The following is a 15,517-nucleotide window of genomic DNA, read 5'->3' as shown; positions in this document are numbered from 1 at the left end:
CAGGAAACAGCAAGGAAATGTTACATTGGGCAGATTAAATAGGGGGTGAAACTGGAGTTCCGAGATTGGAGAGAGCTGGAGGAATTGGAGATTCAGGGAAGAGGGGTAGAATGTGGAAAGGCGGGGAGCAAGAAGGGCAGTGGGCAGGGCTCTTGGGTGTGGTGGGAAGATGCAGCAGGGGAAGACCAGAATACCCGGAAGGTCAGGTGGATGGAAGCCTCTAGGAATGCAACATACTGTGTTACTGTATCCTTGGGATCCGATAGGCATAGAGCGAATGGAGCAGTGAGGTGAATAGGAGAGACATTTGGGGAGGAGAAATGATAGATAGCTCGTAGTGATGGGAGGAACGGGGAAGCCACTGCCAGAAGCCCGGGGGCGAGGGGGGCAGAGGCACATGTTGAATTTCAAGCAGACAGACCTTCCAGGACCTCCCGGAGCCGTTAGGAGGAAGCACTGGGCTTGCAGCTGTGGAACCGGCCGAGGAACAATGAGGGATGAATAAGAGGATTGCCAGTTGGAAAGTCAGGACTGGAGGGCAGGTGAAGGCGAAAGTCGAGGATGTAGAGGCAGGTTTGGGAAAGGTACATTCCTTGATGGGAGTGAAGCACCGAATACAGAGCGGCTTGGAGTTAGCTGGTTGGAGGTGGAGAAAGGGTTGGCAGAGACTGGGCCCGAAGGAGGATTCAGGGGTTCACCTATAAAAGGATGGGACAGGAGCTAGAGCCGAGAAGCCTGGCAGGTTCCTCAAGGGCTTTTGTATTAAGAGACAGGAAGCTTCAATATGTTTAACAGCAGGTGGGAGGAGATGGCAAAGAGAGAGAAATTGAATTGAAGATGGCAAGGAGTTTGGAGATCCTTGTAGGACTGAGCCGAGGAGGAAGCGAGGCGCTGGGTCCCACAGCTAAGGCAGGAGCTGCTCCCGAGAGGACAGAGCAGGGCCCTGCCTCTGACATGGGAGAAGGGATGGCTGGGGAGGCTGTGAGGTCCCAGTGGCCCCCAGAGCCATGCAGGCGAAGTCACCCACCAGTGGGGGTGAAGGTAACGAACGTGCAGGAGGAGGAGCAGGAGGGAGGGACAGTGAGAGATGAGCAGGACTGCCAGGGGGCCCGACGGTCCTGTTGAAGTGTGACAGTCTACAGTGGGCCTGGGTCACATCTCCCTCCAGCAGGGCTCTATGGCAAGAGAGAGAAATGCGTAACTGCCGTGGGGACCCACGGTGAGCAGTTGCGTGAGTGCTGGAATGCATGATGCAAAAAGAAAGGCAGTGTGGTGTCTAAGGACGTAGAGGCCCCATCAGCCGAGGGGGTGAGTGACTGAGCGAAGGGAAGGCAGCAGGGGCTCCCACGTGTAAGGCTCTGTCCCACACCCAGGAGACAGCAGGAAGCCCTGCGTCCCTCCGGGAGCTTGCTTTCCAGTGTAAAGCGCACAGACTGGAGCCAGATGGCCCAGGAGCACATCGCAACGCTACTAGGTACAGCTCTGTGACCTTGAGCAAATTACTTGACCTCTCTTTTCCTCGGTTTTCTCATCTGTGAAATAGGGATAATAATCAAAGCCTACTGTAGGGACTGTTGTGAGGATGTGTGGGAAAGTACTTGGAGCAGTGACCAGCCCAGAAGAGGTGCTCATAAGGAGAAACTCTTACTCTGCGTAGTTCTATACCAACTGGTTACCCATGCGACGAAAAAGATAATCAGGACCCTCCACGTGGCTGGCAGGTGGAGAGGCCTGCTGCGCTAGCCGGGCGCATCGGGGAAGGCCTTCCTGAGGGGGTAGTGACAAATGCGGAAGCAGCCATATGAAAAAAGAGGGGCAGATGCAAAGGCCCTGAGGCAGGAATGCGAGTGGCTAGTGTGACTAGTGTGCAGAGAGTGAGGAGAGAGTGGTGGCTGAAAGGACAAGGGGTCCAGGGCCCGCTGTGACGGAGCCCGACGGGTCAGGATGAGAAATGCAGAGGTTTCCCCGGTAACCGGGAGAAGCTCTGAGAGGCTGGAGTAAGGAAGTGATTCACTCCTCTGTGTGGTCTTGGAAAGATGCCTCTGACACCGCGAATGGCCTTCAGAAGCAGGAGTGGAAGCAGCCATGGGGCTCTGCCCGCGGCGTGCCTAGGGCAGGGCAATCACACGGCTCGGGCGGCACTCGGCTGCTTTCCAGCACGGGGCTGCCCTCACCAGCCAGAGCCCGGGAAGCGCGGAAGTCAGTAGTCTTTGCCGTGTAGAGACCCTTCTGGGCGCAGTGCCCTGGGCCACGCCCTGAGAAGGCTGTAGGACAGTTTCTCTGCCCAAGGAGAGCACGGCAGGCTCGCACCGAGACACCTGCCCCCTAAAGGGGCACGAGGGCTCTTGCCGCGCCTCTGTGTCCCCGGTGCTCCTCCGGCAGGGGGCGCTGTGCCCTGGCTCTGGCTCCGCGGGCTGCAGGGCTCCTGCCCTTGCCTGGCTCTCCAGGGCACACCGGTCCCTGCTGGCTCCAGGGTTACTTTGGGTCTGTTCAGTGTCTCCAGTCCTTCTTCTCCAAGTCTTGGTTTCCGTGATGGACTGCGTCTCAGGAGGTGTCACTTTTCTCCAGGCCATAAAAAGGAGTAGGGCAAGTGGGTCCTACCCACCACACACCCCCTCCCAAGCCCTAACCTTGGCCATTGGTCATGCAGGACACCGTCAAGTGCCACCTGAGCTCCTGTCCTCTAGGCCTACCCACATGCCCCTCAACTCACGAAGAGGTCCACCCACTTTGAGACTGGTCTCCATGCACTCCAGGCAGGGACAGAGGGATTCACTGTTATAGCTGGGGGAGTCTCCACATGTGGTGGTCTGGAAGGGGCTCGGGGGTCACTGAAGGCATGGCCCCAGCTGTGGCCTCACCACCAGCCTGTCTGGGGGAGCCCATGAAGTGACTGACTGCTGTCAGGGCGCCCACAGTCAGCCAGGGAGTGTGAAGGAGCGCCGGGCGTCCTGTACTGCAGCCCCACCGGGAAATCGCGTTGGCTTCGGGGCTGCTGGGGGGACGGCAGCTGCTCTGTGCCCGTGCAGGCCTGTGAGGACCATCTTCCATGGGTGTTTGCAACGTGACAGCAGCCCCGTCCCCTAATGGCAAGCATGCAGGTTCCCGGTTCTCCTCCCCAGGCCCAGTCATGGGGAATCGCAAGTCCGAGGCCCATCCCTGGCCTTCCCTCAGTCCCCGCCAAGCTGCCATGGGAAACTTCCCCTTCCTGTAGGACCTGTTCAGCCTTCTGCTGCTTATTCTGCTCCCTGAACCCCTTTCCTGAGCCTCTTTTCTGACCTTTTGACCTTGGCTCTTTCATTATTTTCTCTTTGTCCCCCGTACTGGGTAGTCTGGGCCCCAGGCTGCGAGGTGGTAGCGTTAGGCTCCAGGAGGAACGTGGACGCCAACTAGCTGAAGCTGTCCCCTCGCCTCTCCCCGCTCCCATGCGCAGTCATTCACGGCATGCTTCTCGCCCTCCCCGCCAGCTTACACCAATAACCAGGCGGACATCGCCACCCAGGGCTGGTTCATCGGGCTCATGTGCGCCATCGCCCTCCTGGTGCTCATCCTGCTCATCGTCTGTTTCATCAAGAGAAGCCGAGGCGGCAAGTACCCAGGTGAGGTGCCACAGGGGTGGGCTCGGGCGACGGGGACAGCGGGCCCTCCTGCGAGTCACCGGGTCCCCTGCCGGATCCGGGGGCTCTGTTCTTTCAGAGGGCCCAGCCCTTGCCCAGCTCGGACACCCAGTCCTCCTGCTTGTCCTGTGCATCTCAGAGCTGCCAGAAAGCACTTGAGTTAATCACGTTTGCCTGAGGAGGGCGGGTGGGGCGGCCCCCCGACCCGGGAGGGTTAGAAGGAAGCTTGGCTCCTTTTAAGAATGACCTTCCCGCCCCCTGACTCCCCATCCATCTGCTTAGTCAGTTGGCTCTTTTCAGCCTGAATCTCATTAGGATCCTGGGTCCCGGGGAAGAAGGAAGAAGGAGAGGCATTTTCTCTAATTACGGGAGAGAGCAGGGAGTAAGGAGGTCTGGGGAGAAGGTCACCCCCGGGAAGCTGCCAGGCTGGGCTCAGCGTGACTCGGTTATAACCACAGATACCCCGACAGAGGGTCAGAAGCTCCTACACAGGAAGAGGCTGAGGGACGGGTGGCATTGATAAGGACCCTCTCAGCCCTTAAAGGGCTTTGGGCTTCCCTAGAGCCCCACAAAGGCATTTCTCTGCTGTGGGCCTCAAGATCTGCAGCCCAGACAGACCAAGGTCAAGGACAAGGACCTGTGGCATTTTTGTTTCTGAAAATATTGATTGTTTTCCAAACAAGGACAAGAAAGCCATCTGTCTGCGACGGGGTGGGTAGGGTGAGGAGACAGGGTAACGGATGGCCCTGAGAGAGAAAACCTGGCTGGACCACGGCATGAAATTGCCCCCTGCCCCCTGAAGCCCCATCACCAAGCATAGCCCGTGCTGCCCAAATGCCTGCATCTCCCCATCTCTCTGAACAGGGCCTCCTCCACAGTGCCTCCAAAACACAGAGGAGGAGCTATTTTCTATCCTTTCCCTGCCCACATACCTCGGACCCTGATTCTAAAGAGTTGTGCCTCTCTTTGAAGTGAAGGAGGGCAGGAAATTCAAATTCCTTATTGGTGCATGATGTTTTCTCTACCTTCCTCGTGCCGTATTGGGACTGTTTCTCTTCCATAAGAGACAAAGCCAGAGCTAGGGAGAAGAGGGGCCTCACTGAGGTCACGCCCCTGTTCCAGGTGGAACGGGGACACCTGAGGAACTCAGCAGATAAACTGGGCCTGCCTTTGCCCATTTAGAAAGTATTCCCATTCCAGAAAGTTCTTACAGCTAACCTCCTACCCTCCAGCTATGAGTAACCCCTGGCCCCTTACAGAGATGAGTGAACCAGGAGCTTTGAGGCCTGGGCTCTAAGTCTTCACTCCAAACTTCAGTCCCCAACTAGTTCTGTGAAGTGCTCTTCACCTCTCAAGGCCTCCATTCCTCTCACCTAAAATGGGGGTGATTATCCAGCCTCACCCCCCCGAAAAGGGTACAGAAAGAGTCATTCGTGTACATGTCTGCTGTGTGCCAGGCTCTGTGCTGGGTGCTAAGGATACAAAAAGGAGAGACGATGTCTCCCTCAAGGACATCTCAGCTGGCGCAGAAGATGGATCATGGCAGGCACAACAGGGCCTTGGATAGACGTTTGCAAATCACGGGGGAGGTGTGGGAAAAGGGAGACAGGCAAACAGGTGAGGCCATAGAGATGAGGGCACCTCCCATTCCCCAAGTGTGCACGGAGGGACTTCTGTGCCCAGGGCACTCTGCTAGGAGCCTTGAACATACAGGTCCCTGCCCTCAAGGAAAGGACTGGCATTCTGTTACAGGCGTAAGAAACTTGCACAAACAACTATAATACGGAGCAGAATCAGAAAGGTGCCTGGGAAAGGATCACATGCATTTTGTGTTTTGGGAAGAACCCAAGGAGGGGTGGTGGGGAGTGGGGCCGGGGGAGATGTCAGGATGTAAGGAAACCCCTCAGTGGGGAGGAGGAGGAGGCAGAATCATCTTGGCAGCTGGTTAGACGCAGGAAGCAAGAACGAGGCGCTGATGTTGCCCATTGGAAGGGAGGGTGTCACCGACCCCAGAGGTCCGGTACTCGGGCCTGCAGAGCAGGGGTGCCCCATCGTCACATCTGTGTCTGTGCTTCTCTTATTGGCCAAGTGCGAGAAAAGAAGGATGTTCCCCTGGGCCCTGAAGACCCCAAAGAAGAGGACGGCTCATTTGACTACAGGTGCGTGACCTCCTGGGCTCCCGTTCACACGGCTCCCCGGCGGGCGGCGGCACCTACTCGGGGCAGCTTGCTGGGCTAAGGCCACTGCATCCATGTCCTCTCCCCTGGGACTGTCACCCCGCCTCTCTGACAGCCTCTGGGGACACTGCCCAACACACTCCACTCGTTGGATGAATGGCATTTCATCCATTCAGCTGCCCGACTCAGACTTTCTGAGCCCCTGATATGTATGGTGCCACCCTTTCACTCTGAAAGCAAATACGGGCCGCTGCTGTGCCATGAACCCCACTCTCAGCTTCCTCTCTGTCCGCTCCCCACCCTAAGCCTGAAGATCCGACAGGGGAAGGAAGCCCTGTCTTCAAGCCACTTGAGGGATGAAGGTGGTGGCAGGGAGGTGGCTTCTAGGCCCCTCCCCGTGACCTTGAATGATACTCTGGGCTCCAGCCTGGCACAGGCCTTGGAGAGGCGTCTGGCCCAGTGCTGGTCTCAAACAAGAGGACTGAGGCCCAGACCAGGAGGCGCCCTGCCCGAGACTCCCGCGCTCAGCCTGCAGCGAGCTCGGGGCAGAGCCAGAGAGGCCAGAGGCCCGACTTCTGGCTGCTGCTGTTGCCCAAGGCCCGGGGTCCCTCGGGATCTGGGTGGGCCTTCATACCCGGCTTAACAAAGCTGTGATCTGTCCATTTTGATGGCAAGTTATTTTAAGGAATGATGCGGGTGGGTGGGTCATGGAGGTCCAGTCCCTGACCAGGGGGTGGGAGGAAAAGCTCGGGTCAGAGCCTCCCTTCCCTGCCCCAAGCCCAGTCACTCTCAGGGGCCAGTCACCCCTGCCCTCCTCTGACCTCCTAATCCTGCCCTGGGCCTCCACCGCTCTGCCCATCAGCAGCTTGGCAAGCGGGATCAGCTCAGTGGCAGCAGGGGCCATCTGGTGGCTGTGGGCCACACCCGTCCACCTAGTCCTGACTCCCCCATGGGCTCCCCAAGGGCACGACCAGACCTGCCCTGCCCGTCCTCAGCACCCTGGTGGGGCCCAGCTTCCTCGTGGGCTGGGAACATTCCCTGGCCGTCAGTCCCAAAGGCCGTGGGGCTTTTCCTCCCCTAGACTTTCTGGCAGCCACAGAGGAGGGGCGAGGCCCTCCTCAGGTGCAGGGCCAGGCAGCCTGCGCCGTGAGAAGCCGCTTCCTCAGGCACCTCTCCGGCCCCACCTGCCCCGTCAGCACCGAGGCTGAATGACCGCACGCGGGCTCGGGCGCGCACACGGGCACACCTCGGCTGTGGCTCCGGCGGGAGGCTGCAGTGTCCGTCCTAGAGCCCCCATTTGGAAGGGTCCAAGAGCCCTAAATTGGGAAAGGGCTGGGTTAACATCAGAGGAAATCCAGGTTTCTAGGCGGGATGGGCCTGGGGGTGAGGAGCGTGGCTCACTTTGCGCCTCCCTCTGGCCCAGCTGCGGGGGCGCCTCTCTGGGGTGGGCGGGCTCCCCTGCACTCTCCGCCTGTCCACCTGTTCCTCGAAGGTCTCTTCTGCCTTCAGAGGCTGGCAGGTGGCTAGACCAGGGCTCCCACCCCACCGTTTCGGTTCTCAAGCTTCCCGCAGGAGAGGTGTGTTGTTTCCAGCCTTAGACGCTCTTACCCGACTGAACCCTGACACGTAAAGACCCCCACCTCTGCCTCCCACCCTGGCTGGAACGTGCTTGCCCAGTGGCTGCATTTAGCTTCCTTGCCAGAATCTCCTTGAATCACGGAGGCATGATCCTCCTGTTCCTGCAGGCCGAGTGGAGGCCCCTGGGAGGAGGGAGCGCCGGTGAAAAACCTGGCGGGTGGGGTAAGGCGTGTGGTGATTAGAATCATCGGCTGGTTCTCAAAAGGCGACCCACTGCCTGCATGAACTCCGTGTGACCTGGAGACCTACTTCCCTTACTCAGGCCACCTCTCCCGCAGCACTGCTGTCAAAGAACAGTTAGGCTGAGTTCTGGGGTGCACGGGGGGGGATGAGCTAACAGCTTTCCATCTACCAACACCAAGCTCCGGCCCCACCCTGACCACTGTCTTTGCCCAATACTGCTGTAGACACAAGAATGCACTGCCAACTATAACGGCAGCTGGGCTGGTGGTTTTCCACAGGCCCAGGGAGGGCTGAGTGTGGCCCCAGGGCAGGGGAGGGGGCGGGATATGTCTGCTCAGACCGCCTGGCACCACGGTGGGCCCACCTGCCAGGACGCAGGCCCGCACTCTAATCTGGCTGCCTCCTGCCTGGGAGCGCCTCTCCCCTCTGAAGTGCAGCCAGCTGCACCCGGTGCCCCCTCTGAGCCTAAAGGGCAGAGAGCCTTCCAGCCAGGGGAAGGGGAAGGTTTGTGAGCAGATGCTCGCCCACTCGGGGTCTCACTTCCTGGGGGCACAGCAGGCCTCCCAGCAGGTAGATGCCACTTTAACTAGCAGCCCCCTAGCTCTCCTTGCACAGAAGGGTTTAGGGGCAGGACCTGGGGGGCCCAGCGGGGGCTGGGCAGGGTCCTCCAAGCCTTGCTCGTGTGTGTCTTAAGTTGCTGGCTTTACGTTGATACCTACTGCACGCCCTATGCCCCTTCCACCCTCCTTCACTTGCTAGGCCCCAGGCAGTGGCATCTGCTGGGTGCTAAGCCAGATAGCTGAGAAAACAACACCCCAAGAAGGGGAGACAGGCAGGAGCTTGGTCTCTTTAAGGCCCAGACTGCTGCTTTTTGTCAAAGGCAGAGCCTTTCCAAGCAGTCGCAGATCAGGGTCAGGTGCGTTCCACCCCTCTTGACGAGGGACAAAGGCCCAGGGTCAAGAAAGGGGTTCCCCAAGGCCCCAGCACCGCACAGGGACACCTTTAGCACTGGAAGGCCAGGTCCTTGACTCCTGCCTTTGACCGGCAGTACAGCAGTCGGTGCTTTCCTGTGGGGTGGCCATCCTCTCCTGCCCAGGGGGCGCAGCCCCGTGGAGGGGACCCCAGGCCGGGAGTCCCGCGTGGGCTCCGGCTCTGCACCAACTTGCTGCCTCCCCCTGGAGAGGACGCTGCCCTCTCTAGGCCTCAGGTTCCCTTCCGTAGATCGGGATGGACAAGGGAGAGCAGAACTAGGTGAGCCCTCTGAACGGCAGCACGTGGGCTTGGCGGGAGGCCTGCGGCCCTGGCCTGCCCGTCCTGGGCTTGAGCTGCCCTGGGCTGGCCCTGACCCTCTGTCTCTGTCCACCCAGTGACGAGGACAACAAGCCCCTGCAGGGCAGCCAGACGTCCCTGGACGGCACCATCAAGCAGCAGGAGAGTGATGACAGCTTGGTGGACTACGGCGAGGGCGGCGAGGGGCAGTTCAATGAGGATGGCTCCTTCATCGGCCAGTACACGGTCAAAAAGGACAAGGAGGAGACAGAGGGCAATGAAAGCTCAGAGGCCACGTCGCCCGTCAATGCCATCTATTCTCTGGCCTAACAGAGCCCCCCAGGGCACAGCCACCACTTTGCAAATGGGAGGAGGGGAGAGGAGGAGAGAAGGCCTGCAGACCCACCGCAAAGCGCCTCCACCTTCAGGGACAAGGGTACCACAGGGGGTCTGCCCCCATGCCGACCAGTGAGCCCCCAGCCAACCACAGCCCCCTCCCAGTGACCCTCGCCCCGCGCCCCTGGGGTGCCACCTGCGCGGGAGAGCTGGTCATGGCTAAGCTCAGCTGGAGGAGCTGGGCTCTCTTGCCCAGCCTCGCAGCCACCTTGAGCCTGCCATGCACACTGCCCGCCCTTGGCCTCAGCACACGCTCTCACCAGTTTCTGTTGGTCTGGGTATTTTTCATTGTCTTTTTGTTTGTTTGTTTTGCTCTGTGCATTTTCTTCTCCAGAAAGTGTCTCCGTTTTCTTTTCCTTTTGAACAAGTGTCCCTAGAAAAAGAACGGATGGGTGGATTCTCTCCCCCAGAAAACTGCAAATATCAGCGAAAAGGATTGATTCGTGAGAGAACATACAGAAAAGCTGTAGTGTTCAGACCGCGCTGGGCCAGTGTATTCCCGAAAGATGCCTTTCTCGCCACATGCCTCCCCTGCCCCCGGCCCGCCTGCCTCGGCCTCGTCGGCTGCTGAGCGGGGCTTGGCTCCTTGGTGGAAAACGACAGTATTTTTGGCAGGGAGAGAGTGGGCCGGCCTCCTTGCCTTGCTCTGGGTCAGTGGGGAGGTGGGCTTACCTCTTGCCCCTCGGTCTTGCCCTGCCCCTTCCTCCAGAATGTCCAAGGCGAGGGCCACAGCGACTCTGAAGAAGGAATCTGAGGAACAGGAGTGGGCACGGGTGGAAAGGACTTCAACTCCAGTGACCGTGTACCTCAAACAGAAAAAAATCAGGCATCTGGTCCCTGGGGAGCTGTGCTCCCCTCGAGAGAGAAGAAAAGGACTGGGTTTGGACGACTTCTTCCCCATCAGTGAATCCCAGGATGTGGGAGGGGACCCCACTGTGCATCCAGAGTAGAGGGTGCCCAGCCTGGTCAGGGGTCCAGGCTGCTACCCTCAAGGAGATGGAGCCCTGGGATACAAGGCTTTGCTGGTGTGTTTGGACACATCAAGCATTGCCCCCCTACCTTTCACGTCAAGCAGATATCATCTCTTCAGTCAATTCTGTATGACATTGAAACTGGGGTTTTACATGGTAGATGGGGCCCTGCTGCCCCCAGACTGAGCCGGCGTGTCCTGTCCTGTCCTTAGGGTCCTTTCCTGTTGGGAGACCCTGCAGGAATCACACTAACAGTGCTGTAAGCCTGGCCTGGACGGTCCTGTTTCCTTCGTATGCCTTACGCAGCTCCGCTCTGTCCCTGCAGCCCCCAGGTCCCCAGCCCCTCCCGGGGGCCTCCAGCATGCAACGGCTGCCTCAAGAGGACGGAGGTGGCCTGTGCGAGCAAGAAGCAGCCAGTGGACACACACCCTGCGCCAGATGGAGACGCTCTCAGACCTGCAGTGCTCAGAGCCTGAAGGCGCTGCCTTCCTCCTCCCCACCTCATCCGTATTTTAAACCAAAGGTACCTAGCCTCAGAGAGGGAGACCTTGAGCCTGAGAGTAACCCTCGAGCTGTTGCTGCAGCTAGAGTCGCTTTCAGGAGGGTGGAGCTGACCCCCAGTCATGGACCACCTGCCACGGGCACAACCTCTGATGTGAGCCTCCAGCTGCTTGCCAGGGGCCTGGGCAGGAACAGGGTCCTTCAGAGACTATTAAAGCATCATTTGCCACATGTTTAAGCCACAAAGGTATTAGCAATGCTTGCATCCTCTAATAATGAGGCAGATGAAGGTCAAGCCCATAGATACATATACTCTGTCTGCAGGTAAGAAACCATAGCCCAGAGCTGAGCCAATTATGTTGTTTGAACCTCAGCGCAAATAACTTCCTTTGGTCCAGGCTGTGGCCAGGTTTGCTGCCTGGAAGCCCGAGGGGCAGTTCTCTCCTGGTGAAAGGGGACAGGGTGAACAGCAGGGGATGGGGAGCGAGCTCAGGGGTCCCCTCCCCTGGCTTTCCTCCACTACCTACTGGGATGCAGCCGGGCTTCCTGCTGCCTAGGCACAGCGGCCCTGAAAGGAGTGTCAGGGAGGCATGCCTGTGACCTGAATTAAGGGGCCTGGCCTTTCCAGAACGCACTCAGATCTGAGCAAAGTACTCCGTTTCTCAGGCCCTCATTCCATATAGCATGATACACGCAAGCCAACTCCTGGCACCAAAAACAGGCTCCTACCGCAAGAAAGACTGAGATGTCATCATACCCTTCCCCCTGCTTCTAGAAGGTCTGCCGCACAACCCTTGACTGGGGAAGGGCGTTTACTCCTGTAGGGCCTTGTGGGGAGGTGATTGCTCAGCCCAGCTTTGCTTCTCGTCCGAGTCCTGCCAGGCTCTGTATCATCCCCTCCGTGTAGGAAGAGACTGCCGGCCGCGCCGTCTAGAGGCTGTCATGCTGAGGACTGAACGCTGCCCACACCGCGCGATCACACCCTCCTGGCAGGCAAGAGCAAACCTGGGCCTGAAGAACCAAGTTTTCCCCAAGCAAAGACGGCAGGTGTTGAGAGGTGTGCCAACTGCAGGATTAGGGAGGCAGCCATTCCCGGGAGAGGGGAGTCCGTTTTCCATGGAGCGCATGCCAGCGTCCACCCTCAGCAGGGAAGCAGTATTGTCCAACACTCCCTGCCAGCTGGGGCTCCCAAGCAAGCACCCCAAAGCATACCAACTTCCGTGGCAGTGTAGGGCAATACCGCCGGTGCGTTGGCCCGCGGGGCTTGCCGGGAGAGGCGTGGGTCACCTCGCAGTGACTGAGAAGCTCCGTTGCCTGTACTGCAGTCCCGCCCACTGGGCGCAGCCACAGAGCTGTGGCTTCCCATGCTCTCGTGTGTCTGCTCATTTGCTCAGCAGAGACTCTTGAACACTTAGCCTGAGCCAGGGGTACCGTGGTGAGTAGTCAGGTGTGGCCCCTGCCTTCACGGCACTAAGTCTTGGAACTGAGTTTGGGAAGAGAGAAGCTTCAGAAGGAGAGCTTGGTCTGCAAGGCTGGGCAAGACAGGGCCATCAAGCCTGCAGGGTGGGGTTGGGGAACAGCCCTGCTGCCAGAGCCTCTTTGCACTGCCCGTTGGGGCAGGTTGCTGAGCACATCTGTATTTTGGTGCCACCTCGGAACACCTCTCCCGACAGAGGGGCATAGGCCCACCTGAAGGGACGAGGAGGCTGGTGTCTGGGAACTACACCGCCTTGGCACTGGGAGACGGCTGCCTCCCGCTTTGCCTAGGATAGGATGCCTGGGACCCATCTTTCCTGATCTTGCATTTGAGACGGTGGTTGAACTTAAGCTGCAGGAAAAACTAGACTAGCTCCTTCCCTTGCCCACTGCCTTTGCCCTTGGAGGCATTTGGTCCTTCCTGGCAATCCCCAAGGTCTGGAGAAGCGTCCACCTGCCTACGGGGCAGCCAGTGCCAGTAGTTCTCCCCCTGCAAGGAGTGTCTGCAGCCTGGGCCTCCCCAGTGCGCTCAGAGCTTCCCCTGAACACAGCCAGGCCTAGAAAAGGGATGCCAACGGATCCCAGGATACTTGTGGGTTTTCTAGCTAAGGGACAGCCTCCCCTGTCCAGCCTGCCCACACTCAGCGCCTGCACAGGGGCACAGCTGCACACAGAGTTAGGCGGCACTCTCCATGGGGACAGTACAGGTTATGACCTTGTCTCGTGGAGGATGGGTCCCCACCCAGGCCCACCTGCGGTGAGCTGTGAAGGGCTGCGTGGGGCGCAGTGCACAACCTGGGGCAGGGGAAGACACTGTCCTGGTGGGGAGTCTGTCTGGGCAGTTCCTGTAAGCTGAGCCGAGAGAAAAAGTCTGACCCGAAGGAGAAGGACTCAGCCCCAGAGCAGCACAGGCAGTGGCCCTCTAAGGCTCCCGGAGCCCTTTGTGGAGCGGACTCAGAACAGCCCAGGTGATGGAAGGAGTGGGAACTTAACAGGAGTCTCCTGAGCCTTCAGCTGGTGCCAGGGAACCAATTCTCAGGGGGAGGGCAGCAGGTCCCAGGGGTGCGGCCCAGAGCATGGTCCCCACTTGGTGACCCCTTGGTCACCACTCCAGCAGGCCCTGACAAACACGCACAGGTCCACTAGAAAGAAATCGCTCTGTGGATCCTGCTTGAGCTTTGCGTGGTGGCTCAGGAGTAGCATGAAGGAGGTCCCTGATTAAAAAATGAAAAATCCGAGGAATCAAATGAAACAAAGAGCTTGAAATGTCAGGAGGAGACTCAGTGCCACAGGCACCTGGGCAGCCCCGTCCCTTAAGCCAGGCAGGGGCCGCCCCCTGGGAGCTCAGACCAGCTTCGCTGACATCCCCAGCCTGCCCAGCCCAAGCCAGCAGCCATTCCTTCCCTCTGCTCCCAAGGACAGGCCTTCCTGAGGCAGGTTCAGAGGAGGATCAGAGGGAAAGGAGGACAGCCATCCAGGGAGGCCACGAGGCCCCACCCCAAACCAGTGCTTGTCTATCATTGTATTAGTATTAAATGGTTCTGTAATGATGAGGATGGAAATGAGGTGGGTACAAAGGCTTCTAGCTCAGGGTAGGTTCAGATTTCAGCATACAGAGGAATCACGGTACTGATCTAATGGCAATGACGCGCGTGCAGACAAGGCCACTAAAATCTGGGGAGGTAAAGGGACTTGCCCAAGGTCACACAGCAAGGAATCAAGATGAGTCGGACCTCCGGACTCCTCCAGTGTTCTTTCACCTCGCCACAGCTGCCTCCTTGGATGGAGAGGTGTTACTAAAGATCTGTCCTCCTGGTACCCCTTTACCACTTCCCCCGTATTCCTCCCAAAATGAAAGACACACAAGATTTTTCTGAGTCCCACATCAGTCAGTCTGGCGGCCTGTGGTGAGCGCAGTGGAGCGGCTAAGGGCAGACCTGGGCCAGGAGGAGAGACAAGCCGATTGTGTCCATCCCCGTGAAGCCTGCATGTGGCCTGGAGTGAAGTCACTGGTTCATCTGCACATAGGGCCCCAGCATGCTGTGTCCCCCGGGAGCCGGGGTGTGGAGGGCTGTCTGTCCGCCCCCCGCCCCCAGCCGCAGGGCTCAGAGGGAAGCCCTGCCACCCTGGGATTTGCTGGGCTGCAGTTCAGCACATGTCACAACTTCAGTGAAGCAATAAACAAAATCTGGGAGAAGAAGTCCAGAATTTCGTGCCCTACTCTGTTTCTTGTTCAAAAACGATACAGATCAGGTGGCCCTGTCCCGCTCGTGTTTTCTGATTCCCAGATCCAATGTCTTCAGTGTTGCCCTTCTGCCTGGCCCCGAGCTCTTGGCCGACTTCCTAACCTCCTAAGCTGAGCGTCCATCACCTGTGACATGGCCACCTTATGTCCTGGTCCCACCCCCAGCCCACGCTGGACCCCAGAGGACCTCCTGCCCTTCCCCCCAACACACACACACCTGTCCCCACCATTCCAGTCTGTTCCTTTCAGGGGAGGAGACTGTTCCCAGTGTCTCCATCCCTTCCCACTTACCACACACCCACAAATCAGCCTCATCTTCTTTACGTTGGTTAAATATTTAACTCTCCGTGGCAGGCCTTGTTTTAATCCCTCTCACATCGTGTTCTTTCCTTTCCGCGAGTTATTTTGCATTAACCGTTATCAGCGTCAGATGCGTACCTGAGGGTGTCATACACAACCTTCAGCAGGAACGACTTCTGGGCCATGGAGGACCATCTAATACATGGACTTATAAACTGCATGAGCAATGAAAAGGCCAAATTATTCAGAATTTTTTTTGAGTCACTGTAAAAAAAAAAACTGATTTCTTTTGTATAGAGACCACTAAACGTATAATAAAAGTTGTTCAAAATGGACTCTGGCCATGTGATTTGTTCATTTTCCTTAGTTAATGGGAGAAGAAGGGTGTAAGGGGATTAATGACAGAAGCAAATCAAAACCATGGGCACCAAACCCCATACTCAGGGAATTCAGCGATGCCAGCCTCTATCTTGAAGTTGGTCTTTTCCTGGAAAACCGATTGGCACAACTTGTGTTTAAGCATGGAATGACTGGCTTTGGAGTGTACAGCTATGGAGACGCCCTACATCAGTGCATGCCTGCACACCATTTTAAGAAGTACCACGTTGGGGATGTTGGAAGAAAGGGAAAGGGGTGTGTGATGAACTTGCATCTGCGGGCCCCTCCTCTTTCTGCACCCCACCCTTAAATGGGAGAACACCGGCATACACCCTGCATTGTGCCTGGTGCAGAACAGACCTGCAG

General features: G+C 58.1%; 1 protein-coding gene across 14 annotated transcripts in view; it reads left to right on the top strand.

Moving 5' to 3' along the window:
* NFASC (neurofascin) overlaps positions 1-15,108 on the top strand; it is a 167,709-nt gene extending 152,601 nt beyond the window's left edge. For all 14 annotated transcript variants that reach the window (XM_057508076.1, XM_057508074.1, XM_036909702.2 and 11 more), the window contains 3 exons: positions 3,468-3,599; positions 5,707-5,776; positions 8,983-15,108. In XM_057508076.1, coding sequence (XP_057364059.1) covers positions 3,468-3,599; positions 5,707-5,776; positions 8,983-9,214 — 434 coding nt within the window. In that variant the 3' untranslated portion in view covers positions 9,215-15,108. The remainder of the gene's footprint in view (positions 1-3,467; positions 3,600-5,706; positions 5,777-8,982) is intronic.
* Positions 15,109-15,517: the final 409 nt, after the last annotated feature.

The sequence above is a fragment of the Manis pentadactyla genome, chromosome 9, assembly GCF_030020395.1.
Source record: "Manis pentadactyla isolate mManPen7 chromosome 9, mManPen7.hap1, whole genome shotgun sequence".
NCBI lineage: Eukaryota > Metazoa > Chordata > Mammalia > Pholidota > Manidae > Manis > Manis pentadactyla.
The sequence above is the reverse complement of the archived record's forward strand: the minus strand, read 5'-3'. Positions and strand labels throughout refer to the sequence as shown.